This window comes from Gorilla gorilla, chromosome 11, assembly GCF_029281585.2.
Source record: "Gorilla gorilla gorilla isolate KB3781 chromosome 11, NHGRI_mGorGor1-v2.1_pri, whole genome shotgun sequence".
NCBI classification, from domain to species: domain Eukaryota; kingdom Metazoa; phylum Chordata; class Mammalia; order Primates; family Hominidae; genus Gorilla; species Gorilla gorilla.
In genome coordinates this window covers 93,690,361-93,709,421 of record NC_073235.2, presented here as the reverse complement: position 1 = coordinate 93,709,421, position 19,061 = coordinate 93,690,361, and the positions used below count along the sequence as shown (strand labels likewise).

General features: G+C 42.6%; 2 protein-coding genes across 10 annotated transcripts in view; one reads left to right on the top strand and one right to left on the bottom strand.

The window, feature by feature from the left end:
* Window positions 1-18,210, bottom strand: part of MYO1B (myosin IB) — a 179,656-nt gene extending 161,446 nt beyond the window's left edge. Inside the window, exons 1-2 of one of the 9 annotated variants that reach the window (XM_055379286.2) lie at window positions 17,850-18,081; window positions 12,600-12,684 (exon numbers count right to left, since the gene is read on the bottom strand). The gene's annotated coding sequence lies outside the window, so the exon portion shown is untranslated. Of the gene's footprint in view, window positions 1-86; window positions 188-12,599; window positions 12,685-17,849 lie in introns of those variants that run through there. The other 8 variants (XM_055379290.2, XM_055379282.2, XM_004032967.5 and 5 more) reach the window with 8 other exon arrangements.
* Window positions 1-19,061, top strand: part of LOC134756693 (uncharacterized) — a 103,045-nt gene that overhangs the window by 7,503 nt on the left and 76,481 nt on the right. Inside the window, exons 4-7 of the mRNA XM_063695376.1 lie at window positions 9,914-10,069; window positions 14,887-15,021; window positions 17,117-18,255; window positions 18,407-18,485. Coding sequence (XP_063551446.1) covers window positions 9,914-10,069; window positions 14,887-15,021; window positions 17,117-18,255; window positions 18,407-18,415 — 1,439 coding nt within the window. The 3' untranslated portion in view covers window positions 18,416-18,485. The remainder of the gene's footprint in view (window positions 1-9,913; window positions 10,070-14,886; window positions 15,022-17,116; window positions 18,256-18,406; window positions 18,486-19,061) is intronic.

The following is a 19,061-nucleotide window of genomic DNA, read 5'->3' as shown; positions in this document are numbered from 1 at the left end:
TCTCAATAGGTGCGTAGAAAAACTAGAGTTCTTTTTAAATTACAAAATTATAAGGCCCCTCTGGTTTAGAAATTAAAACTGCTTACCAACTTTTCTTCTCCATTGTTTTTTCCACTGATTTAACTAGCACTTTAGCCTTCAGTTCATATGAAAGAGAGAGACAAACATTCGTTGTGACAGGGAGAACACACTAAGTACAACAAATATTTTGCAAGCAGATAAGAAGGGGAAAGTAGGTCAATATCCTGTGGCTAGGAAGAGGCAGCCTCAGCTTCCATACAGGGCTGTTTTATATGAGTTAATCATATAAAATTGATCGAGAGTCCATCATGGATACATGCTGGACTCTTCTGTTGACAACCTCCCACTCTGACCCATGCTCCTGGTATACAAACAGCACTTAGCAGGCAATGAAAGAAGAAAGAATGAGAGACACATCTACTGCTTCTCATGCATGTGCAATCTAACTGAGGAAAGAATACTTAAAAGTAAGATAACCAATATAATATGTTCATATAGGGCAGGCGATTCGCCTCAAAAGGAGGAATATAGAGATGAACATTTCTGTTTAGAGGTAGAGCTACTATCATACAGCAGGAGAATCACAGAAGGATAGCTGAAGAGGTGAAACTCGACCATGAAAGGTGAGTTGGATGTGATTAAGCAGAAAAGAAGTTTAAAGCAAGAATAAAAAACACATTCAGAAGACAGTGACCTGGCAGAATGGTAGCAGAGGACGGCCGGTATAGGAGCCTGATGAACAATGAAGCTGGGATAAAAGGTAAGCCAAGGCCAGACTAGGAGTCAGACCTAAGGAGCTCACAGTTGTTAGAGTGGTGGGAATGGGTGGGCGGGGAGAGAGAAGCATTACACAGCCTAACCAGTGCATCTGTGCTACAGTCATTACTTATGTCACACATCAAGATGGCAACAACTAAGGCTCAGAGTCACTGGTGATGGTCCCATGGAAGATAAAACTGAGGTCAGCCACTACATACAGATGACAGGGAGCCACCAAAATGATTTTGAGCACAATAGAGACAACAAATTTAAAGGAGGCTTAAGCAGAGGATAGGCAGTCTGAATTTGTTGGCAAAGCGACTAAATGCAGGGAGAAGGACTGCTCTGTGCAGTTGTTCAGTTTGTGTACTGCATAAAAGTGGGCCAGCCGGGGAGGGAGGGGGGCGGCAGAATAAGGTGACTAAAATAAAGTTGAGCTCCTGTGGGATTGTGTCTGCCCCAAAGAGTGCCTTTTTCTCACTGCATACAGGCCCTATACAAGACAGTATATCAAGGAATTCATCTGGGTCCCCAATCTAGTAGTTGAGGAACAAGAATTAGGATAATGCTAATGGAAATGAAAAGGAGATGTGCCAAGGGAAATCACAGATGAGTCTATCATAAAAGGTGAGAAACTAATTTGACAGAGGTGCAAAAGAGACAGGAGGGTTTAAGACTAAAGCAGAGGTTCTCTTATCCAAATGCATAAGGATTGACAATTTGGCTTATTTTTTTTTAAGTCAGTTAAATTTGGAAGTCATAAAAAATGATACATACCTAAACAAGTCATTTTAAATGAAGCTCTACAAATATACATTTATTGTCAATCTTTTGTTATAGTGCTGGAGCCTTTTCTTTGAGTATATGTCCACTGTTGTACTCAATGGTCTTTCTTTTATAAACCATCCCAAGGCATCATCCTCCAAGTCCAATTTATTTAAAGAACGGTGAGGCTCTAAAGAGCCCTGGAAAGTGAAGTGTGGTAGACCTCATTACCCTTTACAAATGCCCCATACCCCTCTCTACGTCCCGCCTTGCTGAATTCAGGCATATAGCCAATAAGACCTTTGCAGCAGGCGTCCCCTCTGCCACAGGGACCAGCAACGTTCCAGAAGGTACTGCCCCATCAGACTGTGTTCTGGAGTAAGGTTAAGGACAAATGGAGCAGAGTCCCCATCTGATCCACAATGGACACACAGTGTGAACATGGGTTACTGCTTTGAGCCAGTACGATTATCGAGTTTTACATAATCACAACTTAACCCACCAATCATGAATGACTGATAATATCAGTGAGAATACTTTTATTTTATGATCCCCCAAAGTTTTTACTTATCTCAGCCACTCCTAAATTAGCTGCAGTCATTTATGGAAATTCATTCTTATCAGGTGATTTCCAAAGCATTCAAATGAATTTTCATAGAAACAACAATTCTTTTGGCACACATGTTTAAAATCATTATATTAAACTATAATAAGTACACCGGGCACACGCAGGTCTGGGAATTAACACAGTCAGGTCTGGAGAAGCATTCATCTCAACTGGTGGGAAAAGAAACTCAAGAGCACACTACAGGGTAGCCCTCTAGCTTGGAGCATTAGTGTATCTATGGCATCGGCTGATCCACTTTACAGAGAAAAAGAGAACACCAACAAATCCAGCAAGTCTGGAAGTCAATAAAAGCTTATACTGTTTTCTAAAGCTGTGAGTCTGGACAATCATAAGAATGAATAGTACTATCGTATTACCAGGTTAAAAATCTGGTTGGCTTTTCAAAAGTATATCTAACTACCATATTTATTCTGATCCAAATGTATAGTCATAAGTGCTTAAGTCATTTAGGAAAGCACAAAAATAACACTTCAAATCCGCAACCAGACATAGAGTCAAGAGTACAAGGTCACATGTCATTTATAACTTGGCTCTTAAAGATAGAAAGAATAAACACAGAAATTACTATTAAAAACTAAATTTGAGTTTCATAATTTAAAATTACATACTTCTTTAAAATTGTCAACACAGACAAATGTTTCTCTGAAAAGGAATATCGCTCTCTTGAAAAAAGCAAAGGCTCCCAGAAAAATCTGGCTGCTTCTATTGTAAGTAGCTAAATGGTAAATCCATTCATGATTGACATACTTCTAGAAATCTGACATTCACTCTCTTCAATAAAAATGTTCTTTTGTGTAAAAATGATATTGATATATTTCAATAGACTACTAAAACACTGTGTAAAGACATATACACCAGAAACCCCAAAACAACCAATATTATGTAAACATATACACACCAGAAGCCCAAAACAACCAAAACAGTTTAAATAACACATACATACAAGTCAATCCTGACCCCAGTACCATGCATATAAGGCTCCCCACTCAGCACCAAATAGAATAACCTTAACTTCTATATAGCTTTAATTCAAAAAAAAAAAAAAAAAAAAGCCTATCTGGGAAAAAAGTAATATTATACCCTCCAAAATAAATCTGCCCCCAGGCTCTACAGGGATAGCTACCCACTCAGTCTTATTTTAACCAAAGTAAGCTCTTGAAAAGAAAGGAAACCCTGGCTGTCCACATCCCACCTCCGGACACTCCTTATTTTCCTTAGTGCTTCTCCATTCTCTACTTGTGACAGAATGATGTTCCCAGAGTTCTATCCTCCGCCTTCCTCTTCTCACTCTACCCTCTAAGCAATCCTAACATTATCCACAGCTTCCACCACACGTAGCTGCCCATGATCCCCTCATCTGAACCCCAGGCCCTGGCTTTTCCCTAAGCTCCGGACCTTGCATTTCAACAGTCCCTGAAGCTCCCTCACTGCCTGAATGCCCCACAACCCAAAATGAACCCCTCACTTGTGGCCCTGTCTATGCAAACCATTCCCAACATCACACAAGCCAGAAACTAGGGAGTTATCCCAGACTCCAACTCTTTCTGCCCCACCAACCAAGTCACTCCATCCATTACCTGATTACATCAAAGAGTTCACAGCAATCTTTGACCCAATCACCTCGTTCTCAATATCTACTGTCAGAAAATCATTCAAAATATAGAAAAGGTTACAGGTACAAAAAGGCTCATCACAGTATTATTCACAACAGCAAAGTGGCAGAAGGAATACAAATGCCCAAAAATAAAGGGATGTTGCAGAAAATGATGGTACTCAATGGAATAATACACAACTATAAAATTTATTTCAAATACTATGTAGCAATATAGAAAATGTATGTACTCTATGATTATGATCACATTTTAAAACATTCACATAAAAAGCCTGGAAAAGAATATTCAGAAATGACCACAGTTGACACTTTTAGAGTGGTAGGCTCACAAACGTCTTTTTAAACTCCATTTTCCTGCATCCCTTCAGCTGCTGTTCAACCTCCTGCTACATCTGTTGCAATACCAACTCAAACTCCCATAAAATAAAGTTTCCCCCTAAATCCTATTATGCTTGCAGCCCACGGCATGAGATCTTCAAAATTGATTAATTCTTTCAAGAAATCCAACTGGACATATCAACAGCTGCAAAACTGGGCTCCCAACATCTGTGGGGGTTATTAACTGTTCTAGTCAGAAAAGTTCACCATGCACAAGCTGCTGCCAAGACAGCAAACTGTAAAGCTGGAAGCTAAATCACAGAGTAGGTGAAGTCGACTATGTATCTAATGTCCAACCTGGCTCACTGCCTGCCAGGTAAGGAAGGGGCATTTTCTCCATCCGAGTTGCAGAAGATAGTCAGGTATTACAGCCCAGAGTCCATGAGACACAAAAAGGTCACTTCAAAGGACATAAATTAGTACAAGTTTCCTTTAACATTTTACCTATACCTTTGTATTGTTTTTTAAACTGGCAACAAGTGCTAAGTATTAAGACTGGGCTGGCAGTTCTAGCATTATGTGTTCCATGCTCATGCCATACCCTTGGCATGCCTAGGCTAAACCCAACGACTTGATCCTCCTCCACAGTATTAGTGTGTATGAAGTGGAGATACAAGGTCATGCCAACATCATGTAGCTCTGTGACAAAATAAAATAAGCAGCTATAACCGCTGCCCTACTCAAAAAGGGGATATAGTCACACACCACATCCGTTTCCGTCAACAACAGACCACACATATAATGGAGGTCCCATAAGTTTAAAATGCAGTTGAAAAATTCCTATCGACTAGTGACGTCATGATGCAATTACTTTGTGTTTTTATAAATTTAGGGTAGCCTAAGTGTACAGTGTTTATAAAGTCTACAGCAGTGTACAGTAACGTCCTAGGCCCTCACATTCACCCATCACTCACTGACTCCCCCAGAGCAACTTCTGGTCTTGCAAGCTCTATTCATAAGTGCCCTAGAGAGGTGTAACATTTTTTATCTTTTATACCATATCTTTACTATTCCTTCTCTTTGTTTAGATACACAAATACTACTGTGTTATAATTGCCTACAATATTCAGTACGGTAACACACTGTACAGGTTTGTAGACTAGGAGTAATTGGCTATACTTGTGTTGGCTGTACCTGTATACGGTTGTCTGTCCCATCTAAGTTTGTGTTAAGTCCACTTTGTGGTGTTTGCGCAATGACAAAATTGCCCGATGACACACTTCACAGAATGTATACCCATCATTAAGCGATACATATATTGGTTCTAATTTAAAAAATTCCTATGATGTCTTCTTTTGAAAAAACCAATGCTAAGTCTAGGTATACACATTTTATAAAACTAGATTTTACTGTAATTGTCCCAGACTTCCTTAAAGCAGAAAAAGAACTATCATAAATATTTATGATATGTTCAAATTAGGCATTTGTCATTGAAGATAAAATACCTAAATTGTGGAATAAGGTACAGAAAGGCATCACCTTACTTCCGTTTATTTAAATGTCCTCCACTAGATTTTACACTCAATTGTGTAGCATCATTAAATTAGCAATATTCCTCATGTAAACAGCTCTTCAGCTGATAGCAGGTAACATTACTGTAACCCACTACCTCCTTTCAAATCTATGTCAGCATTATTTTTAAGATACTTATAAAATGCCACTGCCAAGAATAAATTCCTGTAGATAAACACACTTTGCAGGAAAGTCCATTTCTCCACCCACAATTACATAAAAAGAGCAGCATGAAAGAAAAGCTGGAAAGTTCGCTGAACTTTTCAGTGATTAAAATCAATGGGCTTTTGAAGAAATTTGTCAGATTTGGCATGGTTTCTTTGCAAAAATGTATTTTGGTAATTTTCCAGAATTCTGTTGGAAAAGTTCAAAAATTCTGACATATACCAAAATGGCAGCAACACAGATAACCCTATGGAAAACAGGCAAAGAGGAGAAATTTAACTTCAACATCCCCTCAATCTTCCCTTCCTTGCAGCCACCCAATCTTCCAAGATTCCTGGTGCTTTTAGGAGGTCACAGACCCCCAGAGTTCATTAATTTGTCAGCAAATAAATTAACTAATCAATTAATTTAGGTGTAAGTAAGTAAAGGGCAACTTCATTTAGATTTCTGAGAGTGAAAAGTTATATTTACCTATTTTGACAATAAAAATAAAACTGATGCTTTATTTTGAATTGAATAAATGGGTGCATAATTTCTGCATGACAGCAGGTAAAGAAGATGGATTAAAAGGAGAGACTTTCAAGGGGAAGGGGGAGGAAGAGGGGACTGAATGAGAGACATATGGCAAGAGGACCACTAAGGGACCACAGAAGAAACAAAAAGGGAAAATAATGACAGATTAAAAAAAAAATTCACAGAAAAGGGGGATTCACAAGGAATAGCCCCATCTTCTAACTTTTGGTGATACTTCTGCTAAAGACTATTCAACATCGTTACCTAGTTTCTGCAACTATAAGCACAAATGGGAAGGTACTTCACCTGTGAATGCCACTAGAGCAGGCCCACCCCTGGCTTCTCACTCTCTCCTGTCCCTTTTTAGCAAACCAATTGGAGACTGCCAGCCTGACTTTTCTTTCTTCAAATAATTTTATTATATTATTAGTACAGAGGTAACATAACCAGGTTATAGAAGATTTAGAAAATAGAGAGTTAAAAGTAAAAGTCACCCCAATCTATTATCGTAACACAATCACTTAACATTTTGGTTTCTTTTTTTGCCATCTTTCTCCCCATATTTTCCAAAGGAGTCCCTCGTATGAAATCCTAAATTATGTGCACTGCTAGGATTCAAACAGATTTAAATATCTGGTGTGGGGGAGGAGGAACCCCAGGAAAGCATTGCAGGAAAGGCTGAATAGTAGTAACTAACATCTACACCGAGTGCTTGCTCTGTGCCTGACACTGTTCTAGGGGCTGCACATGTGTTGATTCATTTAATCCTTACTATAACCCAAAGAAGGCAGCTCTGCAAAATTACCCACACTGCGCAGATGAGAAAATGGAGGCAGACCGTTTAAGCTACAAGCCCAGGGTCCAGGGGCTACTAAGGAGAAGAGTCAAGTTTCAAAAACCAGTATTGTCTCCAGAGCCCAGCCCATAACCACTGCACCACATAGCTTTTCACTATACAGAGGACTCATCTCAACTAAGCTCAGTCATGCCTGCCCCAGAGCAATGCCTCAATGACCAAACAGAGCACAGATTCTAGGTAGGTGTGTAACTCAGCTTGGATCCCATCCCATTGTCATGCCTGAGCCCTCAGTGTGTGTTTAAGAGACGGTGAAGGAGGGAGAGTGGAGAAGGCTGAGACACTGGAAAAAACATAGAAGGCCCTGCTCACCACCCCTCCCAGGAAGGGCAGAGCAGTCTTCTTCCAACCTGACCTGACCTGACCTTAAAGGACCCCGTCTATTAGTGCAGAGCTCAGGAGAAAATTGCTGAGCAGGACGCTCGTGTCCAGCAGATGCCAGGACCCAATGGCAGCAACAGTGGCAATACTCAAAATGCAGAGGGGGTAGGGGTGTGGGCAGTGGCCCCATTCAAGCCTCACCACAGAGGCAGCTCTCTGAATCTAGCCAGCTTCACTTGGCAGGATGAGGATATACTGATCAAAAATAAATACCTTCACTTTGTCATAATAGTGTGTAAAACACTGTTAAATACCACTATTATGATAATTTACTAAGAATTAATAACTTGATTTAAGTCATCAGTCACTAAAATTCCCATCTTTGTGTCATTCAGAGTAGAGTCCCACCTTGGGGCTTCTGACCCTCTTTTTATTGCCTAGAAAGTTCTTCCATCCTCCTCATTCTTTAACACCAACTCATCCTTCAGGCAGCTGTGTGAATGTTTATTTCCTAAGTCAGGCTCTCCTTGTACCCCAATCTAAATTTCCCTCTCTCCGCCTTTCTGTTTCTCACAGCCCCCTGTCCTTTTCCTTCACAGTATCGATGCTAATTCACGAATACATATTTATCCGTGTCCATTTCTACAATGTCTCTTCCCCTTCACATTCATGAGAGCAGAAACCACATCTGTTTTGTTCAACATTAAAGATTCAGTACAGGATGGGTGTAGTGCCTCATACCTGTAATCCTAACACTTCAAGGGAATGAGGAGGGAGGATCACTTGAGGCCAGGAGTTCAAGACCAGCCTGGGCAACATAGAAAGACCCCGTCTCCACAAAAAAATGTAAAAAATTAGTGGGGTGTGGAGATGCTGCCTGTAGTCCTAGCTGCTTGGGAGGTGGAGACAGGAGGATCACTTGTGCCCTGGAGTTCGATCCTGCAGTGAGCTATGTTCACACCACTGTACTCCGGCCTGAGCAACAAAGAGAGACCCTGTCTCTAAAACAAAAACAAAAACAAAAACACAGTACCTAGTACGGTACCTGAAACATACTAGGCACCTAAACATTTGATGAGTTAATAAATGAACACATTAAATAACTAAAAGTCACCCCTTCCTTACTTCTAAAAGTACTGCATATAATTTTTAAATTAGGTCAGGTGTGGTGACTTACACCTGTAATCCCAGCACTTGGGAAACCAAGGCAGGAGAACTGATTGAGGCCAGGAGCCTGGGACCAATGAGACATTATCTCTACAAAAAATTTAAAAATTAGTTGGGCATGGAGGCACACACCAATAGTCCTAGTTACCTGGGAAGCTGAGGTGGCAGGCTCATTTGAGTCCAGGAGTATGAGGCTGCACCGAGCTACGATCATGCCATTGCATTCCAGCCTATGCAACAGAGCCAGACTCTGTCTCTAAAAAAAAAAAATAAAGAGGCCGGGCGCGGTGGCTCACGCCTGTAATCCCAGCACTTTGGGAGGCCAAGGTGGGTGGATCACCTGAGGTCAGGAGTTCGAGACCAGTCTCAACATGGAGAAACCCCATCTCTGCCAAAAATACAAAATTAGCCAGGCGTGGTGGTGCATGCCTGTAATCCCAGCTACTCAGGAGGCTGAGGCAGGAGAATTGCTTGAACCTGGGAGGTGGAGGTTGCAGTGAGCCAAGATTGTGCCATTGCACTCCAGCCTGGGCAGCAAGAGCGAAACTGTCTCAAAAAATAAATAAATAAATAAAAATAAAGTGAATTATGACATTTTCAATAAAGGCTAAGTTATTTTATGCTGTATTGGAAAAGCCACCCAACTGCAGGCTCCCATAGCAAACACAGGTTTAGATGTGAACTTGATCAATCAAGAACTATTTATAAACAAATACAAAATCAATCCCTTTCTTGTACACCAGCAACACTAACCAGAAATGTACTAAATCATTCATTCAAAATGACCACAGAAACCATGAAGCACCTTGGCACAAATCTAACAAAAGGTATGAAAGAGTTTTACATATAAAATGATAAAAATTTCATTGAAGGACATAAAAGACCTATTAAAGAAGCTTATGAGGTTTGTGGATGGGAAGCCATTAAACCATAAAGATGTCAATTCTCCCTGAATTTCTATTTAAATGCAACACAATTTCAATAACACAAAATTAAAGAAAAAAGCCCCACAAGCAACAAGCTTGTTGAACATATGTGCAAGCTAACCTGTGGGGGGGAAACAGAGGAGAATGTGATGTGCATGTGATGTGTCAACTGACGCAAATATGGAAAATGGAATTTTGTGGGAATTCCAATAATTTAACCATATGAATGTGTAAGGTTACTTTCAACATTTCATTGTGCTTCAAGTATTTTCTTTTTTTTTTTTTTTAAGTTGTGAAACAGTTAAGTGTAAGTTCAGAAGAACAAGGGCAACCTGAGTCTGGGAAAACTGACGGAAAAGACAGGCACAAAGCTGGGCACAGAAAGATGTGCCAGTGTGATAGGGGAGAGGGGCTTCTGGGGGGAAGGAATGATCCAGAACAACAAGGTAAAAGCACAAGACACAGTTGAGAGTGAACCAAGTACGGCTCACATGGAATGCACATTCCCACAGGAAGCCAGGCAGTGACAGAACCTAAAAAGCTACAGTGAAGTGACTATAGCTGTGTTATCTACGAAATGATCCCCCCAAAACATGGTACAATGGTGACATAAGTTGGGACAAGTGAATACTGTATCTTTCTCTTGGGAATTCACAGTACACAGTCACAAATGAAGGCCATGAGAAGTCTTTCTGCAAAGAAACTTAACCAGCTATTCTAACATGTACCTGGCCAAGGAACCCTTTTTACAGGAACATTTACCAACTTTATGGGTGGGGTATTTTTTTGTTTTTTGTTTTTTTCCAACTTATTTTTTATGGAACAACTCACTTTGGGTAACACTATAGTAACTCAGCCTTTTAAAGGTCTGAACCAGAATGCGGGCTTGAGGATTTGCAGGGGGCAAAAGATAGGAGAGAACAATAAATCAGACATAGTGACTGACAGGAGGAATGTAAGGGTCACAGAAAATGGGGAAGTAGGTGATGTTCTAGAATCCAAAGTCAAGATGGTGATGAAAAGGCTATTAGCACAAACAGTGAAGTGAAGTCCACAGGGGACCAAGTATTAGGTAAGAGGTAATAAATTTAGATTTCGACAGGTTTGGAGAGACAGATATCTCCCTAGAAAGAAAACTAAGCAAGAGGTTACAACTTGGAGTCAGTTTCTCAGATCCGTCCCCTGTTAACTTTAGGAGCTGAGCAGGTCTCAAGCACAATGAAGGGGTTACAGTGGTGACCTTTAAGACACTTTTCAATAGCAACATTCTGCCATTCCAAAAATTGAAAATTTGAAATAAAAATACCAATATAATCAAGTCCCATCTTTAAAGTGTGAATTGTGTGAATGCAGGATAAAAATAAACAATTCAAGATGAATTTCAGTACACGGATAAGAGGTTTTTAAGAGATCATGTAATTACAGATACTCAAGAGACATCTATGAACCTTTACAAAGCTGACATCAGGAGTCTAACTCTATTTTCCTTCCTGAATGTCACAGAATACCTGCAGAATACTATGGCAAATAAGCCCTGAACCTGACCAACGTGGCAGTTCATATATTTTTATGAATAGCTCTCAATACTTTGAAAATTTCAGGCAAGCGAGAACTTTTTCATAGATGGCTCACTATATCAGGCGTAGCTCAAAACTGTGATCTACCTATTATGACTAGAAGCAGATTATATGAGGATCACAAAAACAACAAGCCATGCAAATTGGCATAGGCCCAATGTCTATGACAATTAAGCTTTTCCTTAAAGCATTTAGACTGTGGGTCTAAAATGAATAAAACAGTGACCAATCACTCTGAAGCACTTTTAAGGGAAAAAATGATCAGTTAGGAAGCTAGTATATTTGCAATCTGAACATCACAAATAGCAATTCAGGATCTAATATAAAATGTAAAGCAAAGCAGCAATGATGGAGAGAGAAGGTGTACACTGGAAAATGTAAGTGGGACCAGCAGGAATCTTGCAATTAAGATTCTTAGTGTATTTTGGGGGAGCTTTTTGTTGTGGTTGCAATGTGAAAATGCTTTCATGTAACCAGTGAAAATTAAGTAGGCAAATGACGTGTAAACGTATTATAATGTCGATAACTAATAATCTGTTCCACTGTCCTTTCAATTCAATTTTCTAAAAAGTCTTTAAAGATATTGCATTCTTTTTTTAAACAAATTTAAAAACCTGTAATGTACAATTCTGAACTACATTACTACATTTTCATTTTAACACAGCAAACTTAAGCCATCTGTGCAATCTTAAAGCATCTTGAGTCCAGGAAGAATTGGACTGAAAGCCCCCGGAAGGCAGAGATTTGGTTTCCTCTTAAGCCTCTCTTAAGTTATCAAGGAAAGACAGGCCCCTTGCATTTTCAGAAACTTATCAGGTGCTTATCTGATAAGCAAAAGAAGAATGTCAATTTTTACTTTTCTGCTATTTATAAAACTGCCTATCTTGGAAGAGTACAAATTTCACCCCAACTCTCTTCCCGAAACCCAGCTCTGCAATGGCATCCACACCGCTTATTCTCACACATCAAAGATCTGAGCGAGCTCCAGGACTGGATGCCCTGTGGCATGCTGCTCGCAGGCAGACTGGAGACCAGAGATCAGACAAATGCCCTGAAACTCCCAGATGACAATCTATTCCTGAAGATAAAGGCATGGCCAGCAAGTGGGTAAGAAAAGGGACTGGCTATTCAGTCTCTCACTAGCAGGCTGAATCTTGTCTCCCTCAGCTGGGGAAGGAGAATGACGCAGGACTGGGAAGCCAAAACACCCAGAAAAGGATAAACTGAGAAGCAGTTCAACCAATTCTCCTAGCTTTGGACCAGCCAAGGACACCTACAGGAATCCTGACTTCAGGTGGCAAAGGAAACAAGCCAGGAAGGAGAGGGACAACAGGTGGGCTCTCCCTCTAACTCCTTAAAAAGAACTCCCTAAAAGTGACCAAAGCATCAAAGTACTCACCCAAAGAATCAAAGTTTTTGCTCAAAGCTTCACAGTACTCATTCAAAGCTTCACAGTACACTCTACCTGGTGGCACTTCGTTGTTCTGGAAAGCAAAGGGGTCTGTGAGGCTTGATCTCTGGGCTAGTGACTCAATTCCCTCATCTATAAATACCTCCTACTAAGGGATAGTGATGAGAAGGAAATCAACCTACAGAAAGTACCCAGCATGAGGCCTAGCACAAAGCAAGCACCCAATACTTGATAAACAGTAGCATGAATAATATAATATAACTCAATATGAATGACTCATTCTTTGGAGATTTGGCATGTCTTGTCCATAAGAGCCTTTTAAAATGCAAATATGTCTGAAGTCTATTAACAGCCTTAGTTGACAGCCACATTGAACACAGGATGAGGAAGGGATGCTGGCAGGTGTGTAGAGAAGAGAGTTGGCGGAGGTACCAAGGACCTGCCATGCACCAGGGAAGACACTGCTATTCAAACCTTCTCGCATAGAACGGTAGTTTATATATCATTTTTTGGACCTCAGTCAGGGTTCTGAACCTGAACCCTTTCACATCATTGGAGATTGGAGGAAATAAAGCCTAAGTCAGAGAAGCTGGCACCTGTGTTCAGTTTTCTTCCACTCTCTTGCTTCTGTTTGTTCTCAGCTTTTGTCTCAAAAGCAAGTGTTCCCCTGGTCTTGGTCACTACAGCTGTCATAGCCATTTTCTTCATTTCACCAACATCCACTCTTGGGAAGCATCCACCTGCCCTGCTACAACGTCCCTGAAAGCACAATGGATTTCCTTTCTTCGTTTTAAAATGTGTCTAATGCATTGTCTTGCATGACCTGTGTGCTTAATAAAATATGAACTGATGAAGAAGAGGCTGACAACTGCAAAGACCTACCAAAGGCTGTAAGAGTGTAATGCTGGGAAGTATCCTTTTTCCTCCTCTATGCTGCTTATGGTAAGTTGGAAGGTGCTCACCTGTTAGAGTTTAGCAAACCATGTGTCTGCCTCTCCTCCAGAGGCAAAAGTCTAAAATAGCCAGTGGAGGAGAATTTCATAGCCTGAGGAGACTAAAGTTACTCTCACCTATACCACAGAACTTGAAGACCCCAAATGGTGTCCTAGCTTGAAATAAATAAACAAGGCAGAACTTCCAGTCTTCAAATTCTTATCTTAGAAACAACAACAACAACAAAAACCCAATATTGACTTTTCCATTTGCCCAGGAGCATTCTGAGGAATCCACAAACAATCCATGATGCCAAGTGTTAAATTCCATTCTGCTCCTGTACTTGGTGTCAAAGTCTGGTACCTCTTGCCCAGTGCCACTCTCAGTGCCACCCTAAGGACAGATACCACTGCTATTCCCTTTTCATGCAGATGCCTAAACTAGTTCACTTCCCCTGTGGGGAAGGGATGAGCACAAAAATCATGTGGAATGAGTGTTCCCACAGAGCTCAGAAATTTGATGATCTCAGAGGATACTGTAAAGAAAGACCCTTGACACTTCCCTAAGGAAGAATGTCTTCTGTAAAAGGCTACTGCCAGGACAAAAAGCATGTGCTGGGAAAAATCTATGGCCTGCTGCTGCGAGTGTTTCCAATTCTGATGTCCCACTTCCTCTTTATAAGCACATTCCTTCCCTCCTTATTTCTCTTCTTAAAAAGACACTCTGGCATTGGGTCTCAGTTAAGAAGCAAAGTGCAATGTTCTATTAAAGGCTGTAAGATAAAAAGGGCTTAAAATGGATTTCAATAAACATAAAAGCCTTGAATGCAATATAAGATCTACTCTGTTCTACCACTTTTAAATGTTTGGAAAAAAGAACTTATTTTTAAATGTTGGCAACCTAACTTTTTAAAAGTAAAGTTTCATTCACTTACAGCTTATTCACACAGGTCATAACATACAGCTCTTTAGCAATACAGTTCTAAGAGTTGTAATGTCCTAACCTGGGCTTCCAAACCTATCTCACAGTAGTTTTTGGAAGAATCAACTACAATAATAGACGTGAAAGTAATTTGACATCTGCCAGGGGCTAACCAACTAGATAATCAAACTGTTGTTATTATTAAAATACATCATACCATACAGTATATACCTAAAGAGTATGGACTTTGGGATCCCCAATCGCACTTCCACCACTTAGTAGTTAGCTACACAAGCACAGAGGGTCCTCAATTTACAATGGTTCAACTTAGGATTTTGTTACTCTATAATGGTGCAAAAATGATAGGCATTCAGTGGAAATCGTACTTAGAATTTTGAATTGTGATGTTTTCTGGGGCTAGCCACATGTAGTACGATACCCTATCACAATGCTGGGCAGTGGCAGCGAGCCGCAGCTCCTAGTCAGCTACACCATCACAAGGATGAACAACCAATACTCTACAGTGGACTGTGTTACCAGACGACTTTGCCCAACTGTAGGCTAATGTGACTGTTCTGGACACATGTAAGGTTCGGTGGATTAAGTGTATTAAATGCATTTTCAACTTAAAATATTTTCAACTTATGATGGGTTTATCAGGACATAACCCCATTGTAAATCTAGGAGCATCTGCACGGTGTAAGGGGCAAGTTACTTAACTCCTCCAGGCCTCAGTTTCCACTGGAAAATGGAGATAACACCCACTTTATCAAGTTGTTGTGATGATGAATATAGTAATGTATGTAAAATTCTTGGCATGTAATGAACACATACTAAATGATAGCTATTATTATTGTTAGACTATTTAATTAAAATCCAAATGTTCAGCTATTGAAAACAGTAGAAGGGAGGTAGAAGACAATCTTACCCAAAGGAGGACAAATGCTAAAAACATGGATGCTACATGCTGAAGATCCCTTCTTAGCCAAACACCACCCACCCACCTCACTCCCTCTTCTTCCCCATGATGTCAGACGTTCCTCCTTGCTTTGCATAACTGTGCAGCAATCAGGGAAAGTTAGTCTTTAACTCCAGGCTTGACAAAGTGATGATTCATCCTGGGAAGGGGGTACAGCCTGTTGCCAGCCTTATCGCACAATCAGGCATCCACCAGAACGGCCAGAGGCCAGAGACCAGAGACCAGCCACTTAGGATTCTGCTATCTGTCCACATCTCCAGTAGCGGCAATGTTCAGATGCTTTACATTTTGTTAATGTATAGAACAATGAGTACTTGAGAGGAATTCAATCGTGTTGTATTTTATAAAACAATTCACAGCATAAGAGAAAAGTCCAAAATGCTAAGACAACAACAACAAAAAGTCTCCCTCTGTTAGCTGCCCTAGCACAACGTTTTGCCAGGCAGTGTGTTAGTTCTAATGACAAACAGCTTGACAGTTGGACACCATCCCATTTCAACTTCACATCATAATGGCTCCTGAGGACAAGTCCCAGTGCTTTTCAGCCTGGCCTGAAAATTTGACCACATCCCCCACGAAAAAGACAAACCCTCAGCAGTAGCTTATACAGCTCTTTTCCATTACCACTTAGTGGGCAGGAGATATTTTTTTCCCCTACAGCAAGCTCCTAATTAGCCTTCTAAGGTTAAGAGGCTTTCAAACTTGGTTCATCTCAAAATAAATGGCCAAAGGGGTGGTTTAATGGCGGACCCTCAGCTTGTCAAAGAGGCAGCTCTGGGCCACTTCCCAGCCCTGTCTGCAGCCAGACTACTACAACAGAATGTCTCCTAAATTATCACCACAGTAATTCTAACCTTCAGTCCGACTTTGGGAATCCTTCCACCAGTGTCCCATAGGCACAAACCATGAATGCCTGGAAATGTCAGCCTCCTCCCAAAACAGTTTTGCTTGGAATACCCCATTCAAAAAACACACATCATTCAATCCCCCATAGCTCCCTCCCTAGGTCAGCCAATCCTTTGGGGAGTCTCGATTCCAATCTAGGAAAGGTCACTTAACAAATGTCTGACACATTACATTTAATTCTACCACCTCTAAATGATCCTCACACAGAGAGTGAAAGCACAGAACACTTCAATGCCAGGGCTCCTCAGTTCAAACCCCAAATGCTGGTGTGTGTGGTGTGTTTCCTGGGACAGACTGTAAAAGGGTTTTTCAATTGTGTTACATAGTCTGATTCATTTATTTATAGCAATGTCTAATTTTCTGGTGGTTTCTGCCCTCAAACAGTCCTGGAAAACTGTTGTACTATATTATACTATAAAACAATTTTACGTCAAAATTGATTCTATAAAATTTGTCTCCTACCCATTCCAGCCAATATCCACTAGCTACACACACAGACCCAGAGGCATACACATACACACCAATACCATAGTTCATAGCAAAATTTTTTCAAATCTCAAAAAAAAAGGGGGGGGCTTCTTTCACTGTAACTAAGAAGATTTGCTTTGAGCAATGTAACACTGGGAACGCCTAGAAACTCAAGAAGCACACAACTTGTTGCAGCAATAAACGCTGGGCCGAAGCCTGAACAAAGCACTACAAATAAGCTCTAGAAACTCACATGGCCCTTGAACAAAATGTTGTGTGTTTGTAATTACCTCTCCAGCGCGCTCTCATCACCCTCTCCCAACCCTCTCCCCAACTCTCTTCCCGGCCCCACCACCCTTCGTAGCTCCCGTCTCTAATCTGGTTTCCATTCCAGCCCCGCCCCCTTCCCCTTCCCTCTCTGGGACCGTGAATCAATCCCATCCCGGGCAGGAAACGAGACCCAGGGCAACCCCCTCCGCTGCGGCGGAACAAAGGAGGCGAGCGCAGCTGCACGCGCAGGGAGGCCCACAGCGTCCCGGGCCCCTCCTCCCCCGCCGCCGCCGGGGCACACCGCACCTGAACCCCACTCCCCAGGACGCCCCATTGTTCTCCCTCCGCTTTCCTGCCCGAAGGAAGCCACGCCGTGTCTTTCCAGGGGGCCAGGAAACAGCTGTGGGCCAGAGGAATGGAGGGGCTGTGGGTGAACACGAGGACAGCCGAGATTCGACTCTGCCCACAGGTACGAGAGGCATGGGGCAAAGTAAGAGCAACTTAGTTTACAAGCCCTGCTTCCCTCCCGCCACCCCCGAAGCCACTGCGGAGTCACGACCACCCTCCGCAACCTACAGCGTGCGCCGTTCCCGCCGCAGCGCCGCGTCTCCCAAGAGAGCGGCAGAGCCCGCTGACCCCCGCCCGCAGGGTGCGACGGGGCCAGGGACCGCGGGCACAAAGGCGCGGAGCAGGCGCCTCGGGGGCCGACGCCGGACGCAGAGGGAAGGGCAGGGGAGAGAGAGAGAAAGCGCTCGCGCTACCTCGCCGGGCGCTACCTCGCCGGGCGCCACTCCGCCTCCACGTCGTCCTCGCTCTCCGGTGGCGCTCCGGGACGCGGGCCCAGCCCGGGGCTGCGGGGCTCCCGCCGCGGCTGTTCTGCCAAGGCTGTCCCGCGGCTGCCGGCCGGCTGCGCGCCGCGCGCTCTGGTACTGCCTCCACGCGCCGCGGTTGAGGCTCCCGTGCGCACCCGGCTGCGGAGTGCTCAGCGGCCGCGGGAGGAGCCCGGCCACTCCCCTCTCGCCCGCTGGCGGAGGGGCCGGCCGAGGGGCGGGGGCGGCGACCTCGCTGCCTGGGATTCGCCCCTCGGCGCGCGGGCAGGAACGGGAGCCACCGCCCCCGAGCCGACTCACCTCTGGCCGCCCGGTGCCGGCTTCACAGCGCCCCCCGGTGAGCGTCGCGGCGGCCTCCGCGCCTTGCGGGTTTGCGGCCCGACCCTCCGCACCCGGGGCGAGCCTGGATGGGACGAGGCTTGAGGGAAGGAGGGGCGATCGTCGCGGCCCCCACGGAAGGCAGTCTTTCTACCTTTTTTTGCTTCCAGACTCACTGACATAAAATGCGAAATACAACGTTTGACAACTCGAAGCCAGCCTGGGGTCACATTCCGGCAAACAGTGGGAGTAAGTCTCAATTTTTCCTCCTCCCCAAGATGAAAATGTTTGGATGCCGAGAATATCAGAAAATATTAGTTTCACAGAAAAAGAAAAAAATTATACTGAGTGGTGTGGTGTGTCTTCATTTACAAGACTTTTAGTATCTTTTAAATTACTTAATCTCACATTGTGGGAAATAGACACTGGCCAATTCTTTATGTTATAAATACATGAGAGGTAGTTTAAAAGAAATTTCAAATACCCATACGTATTTGAATAGAGTGTATTAACAGGCCCTGAGTAATGATCAGTGATGGGGTATATTATACAGGCGTGTAGGGGCCAGAGAATCAGGACACCGCCCCTACACACACACACACCTTCTCACTCAAGCCCTATTGCCTCATTGGAGAATTTAGAACAATCCTGTTGACCCAGGTCCTGGTTTCTTCATCCTCGCACAGGGAAGGGTGCTCATTCAAACTTACTCACTGGGTGAGATGAGGATTACTTGGCTGAGGTGTTAAAAGCACTGTAGACACGGTAATTATTACTCATGGTTCTAACTACTTTATCCTATAATGAAATAAATTGCCATAAATG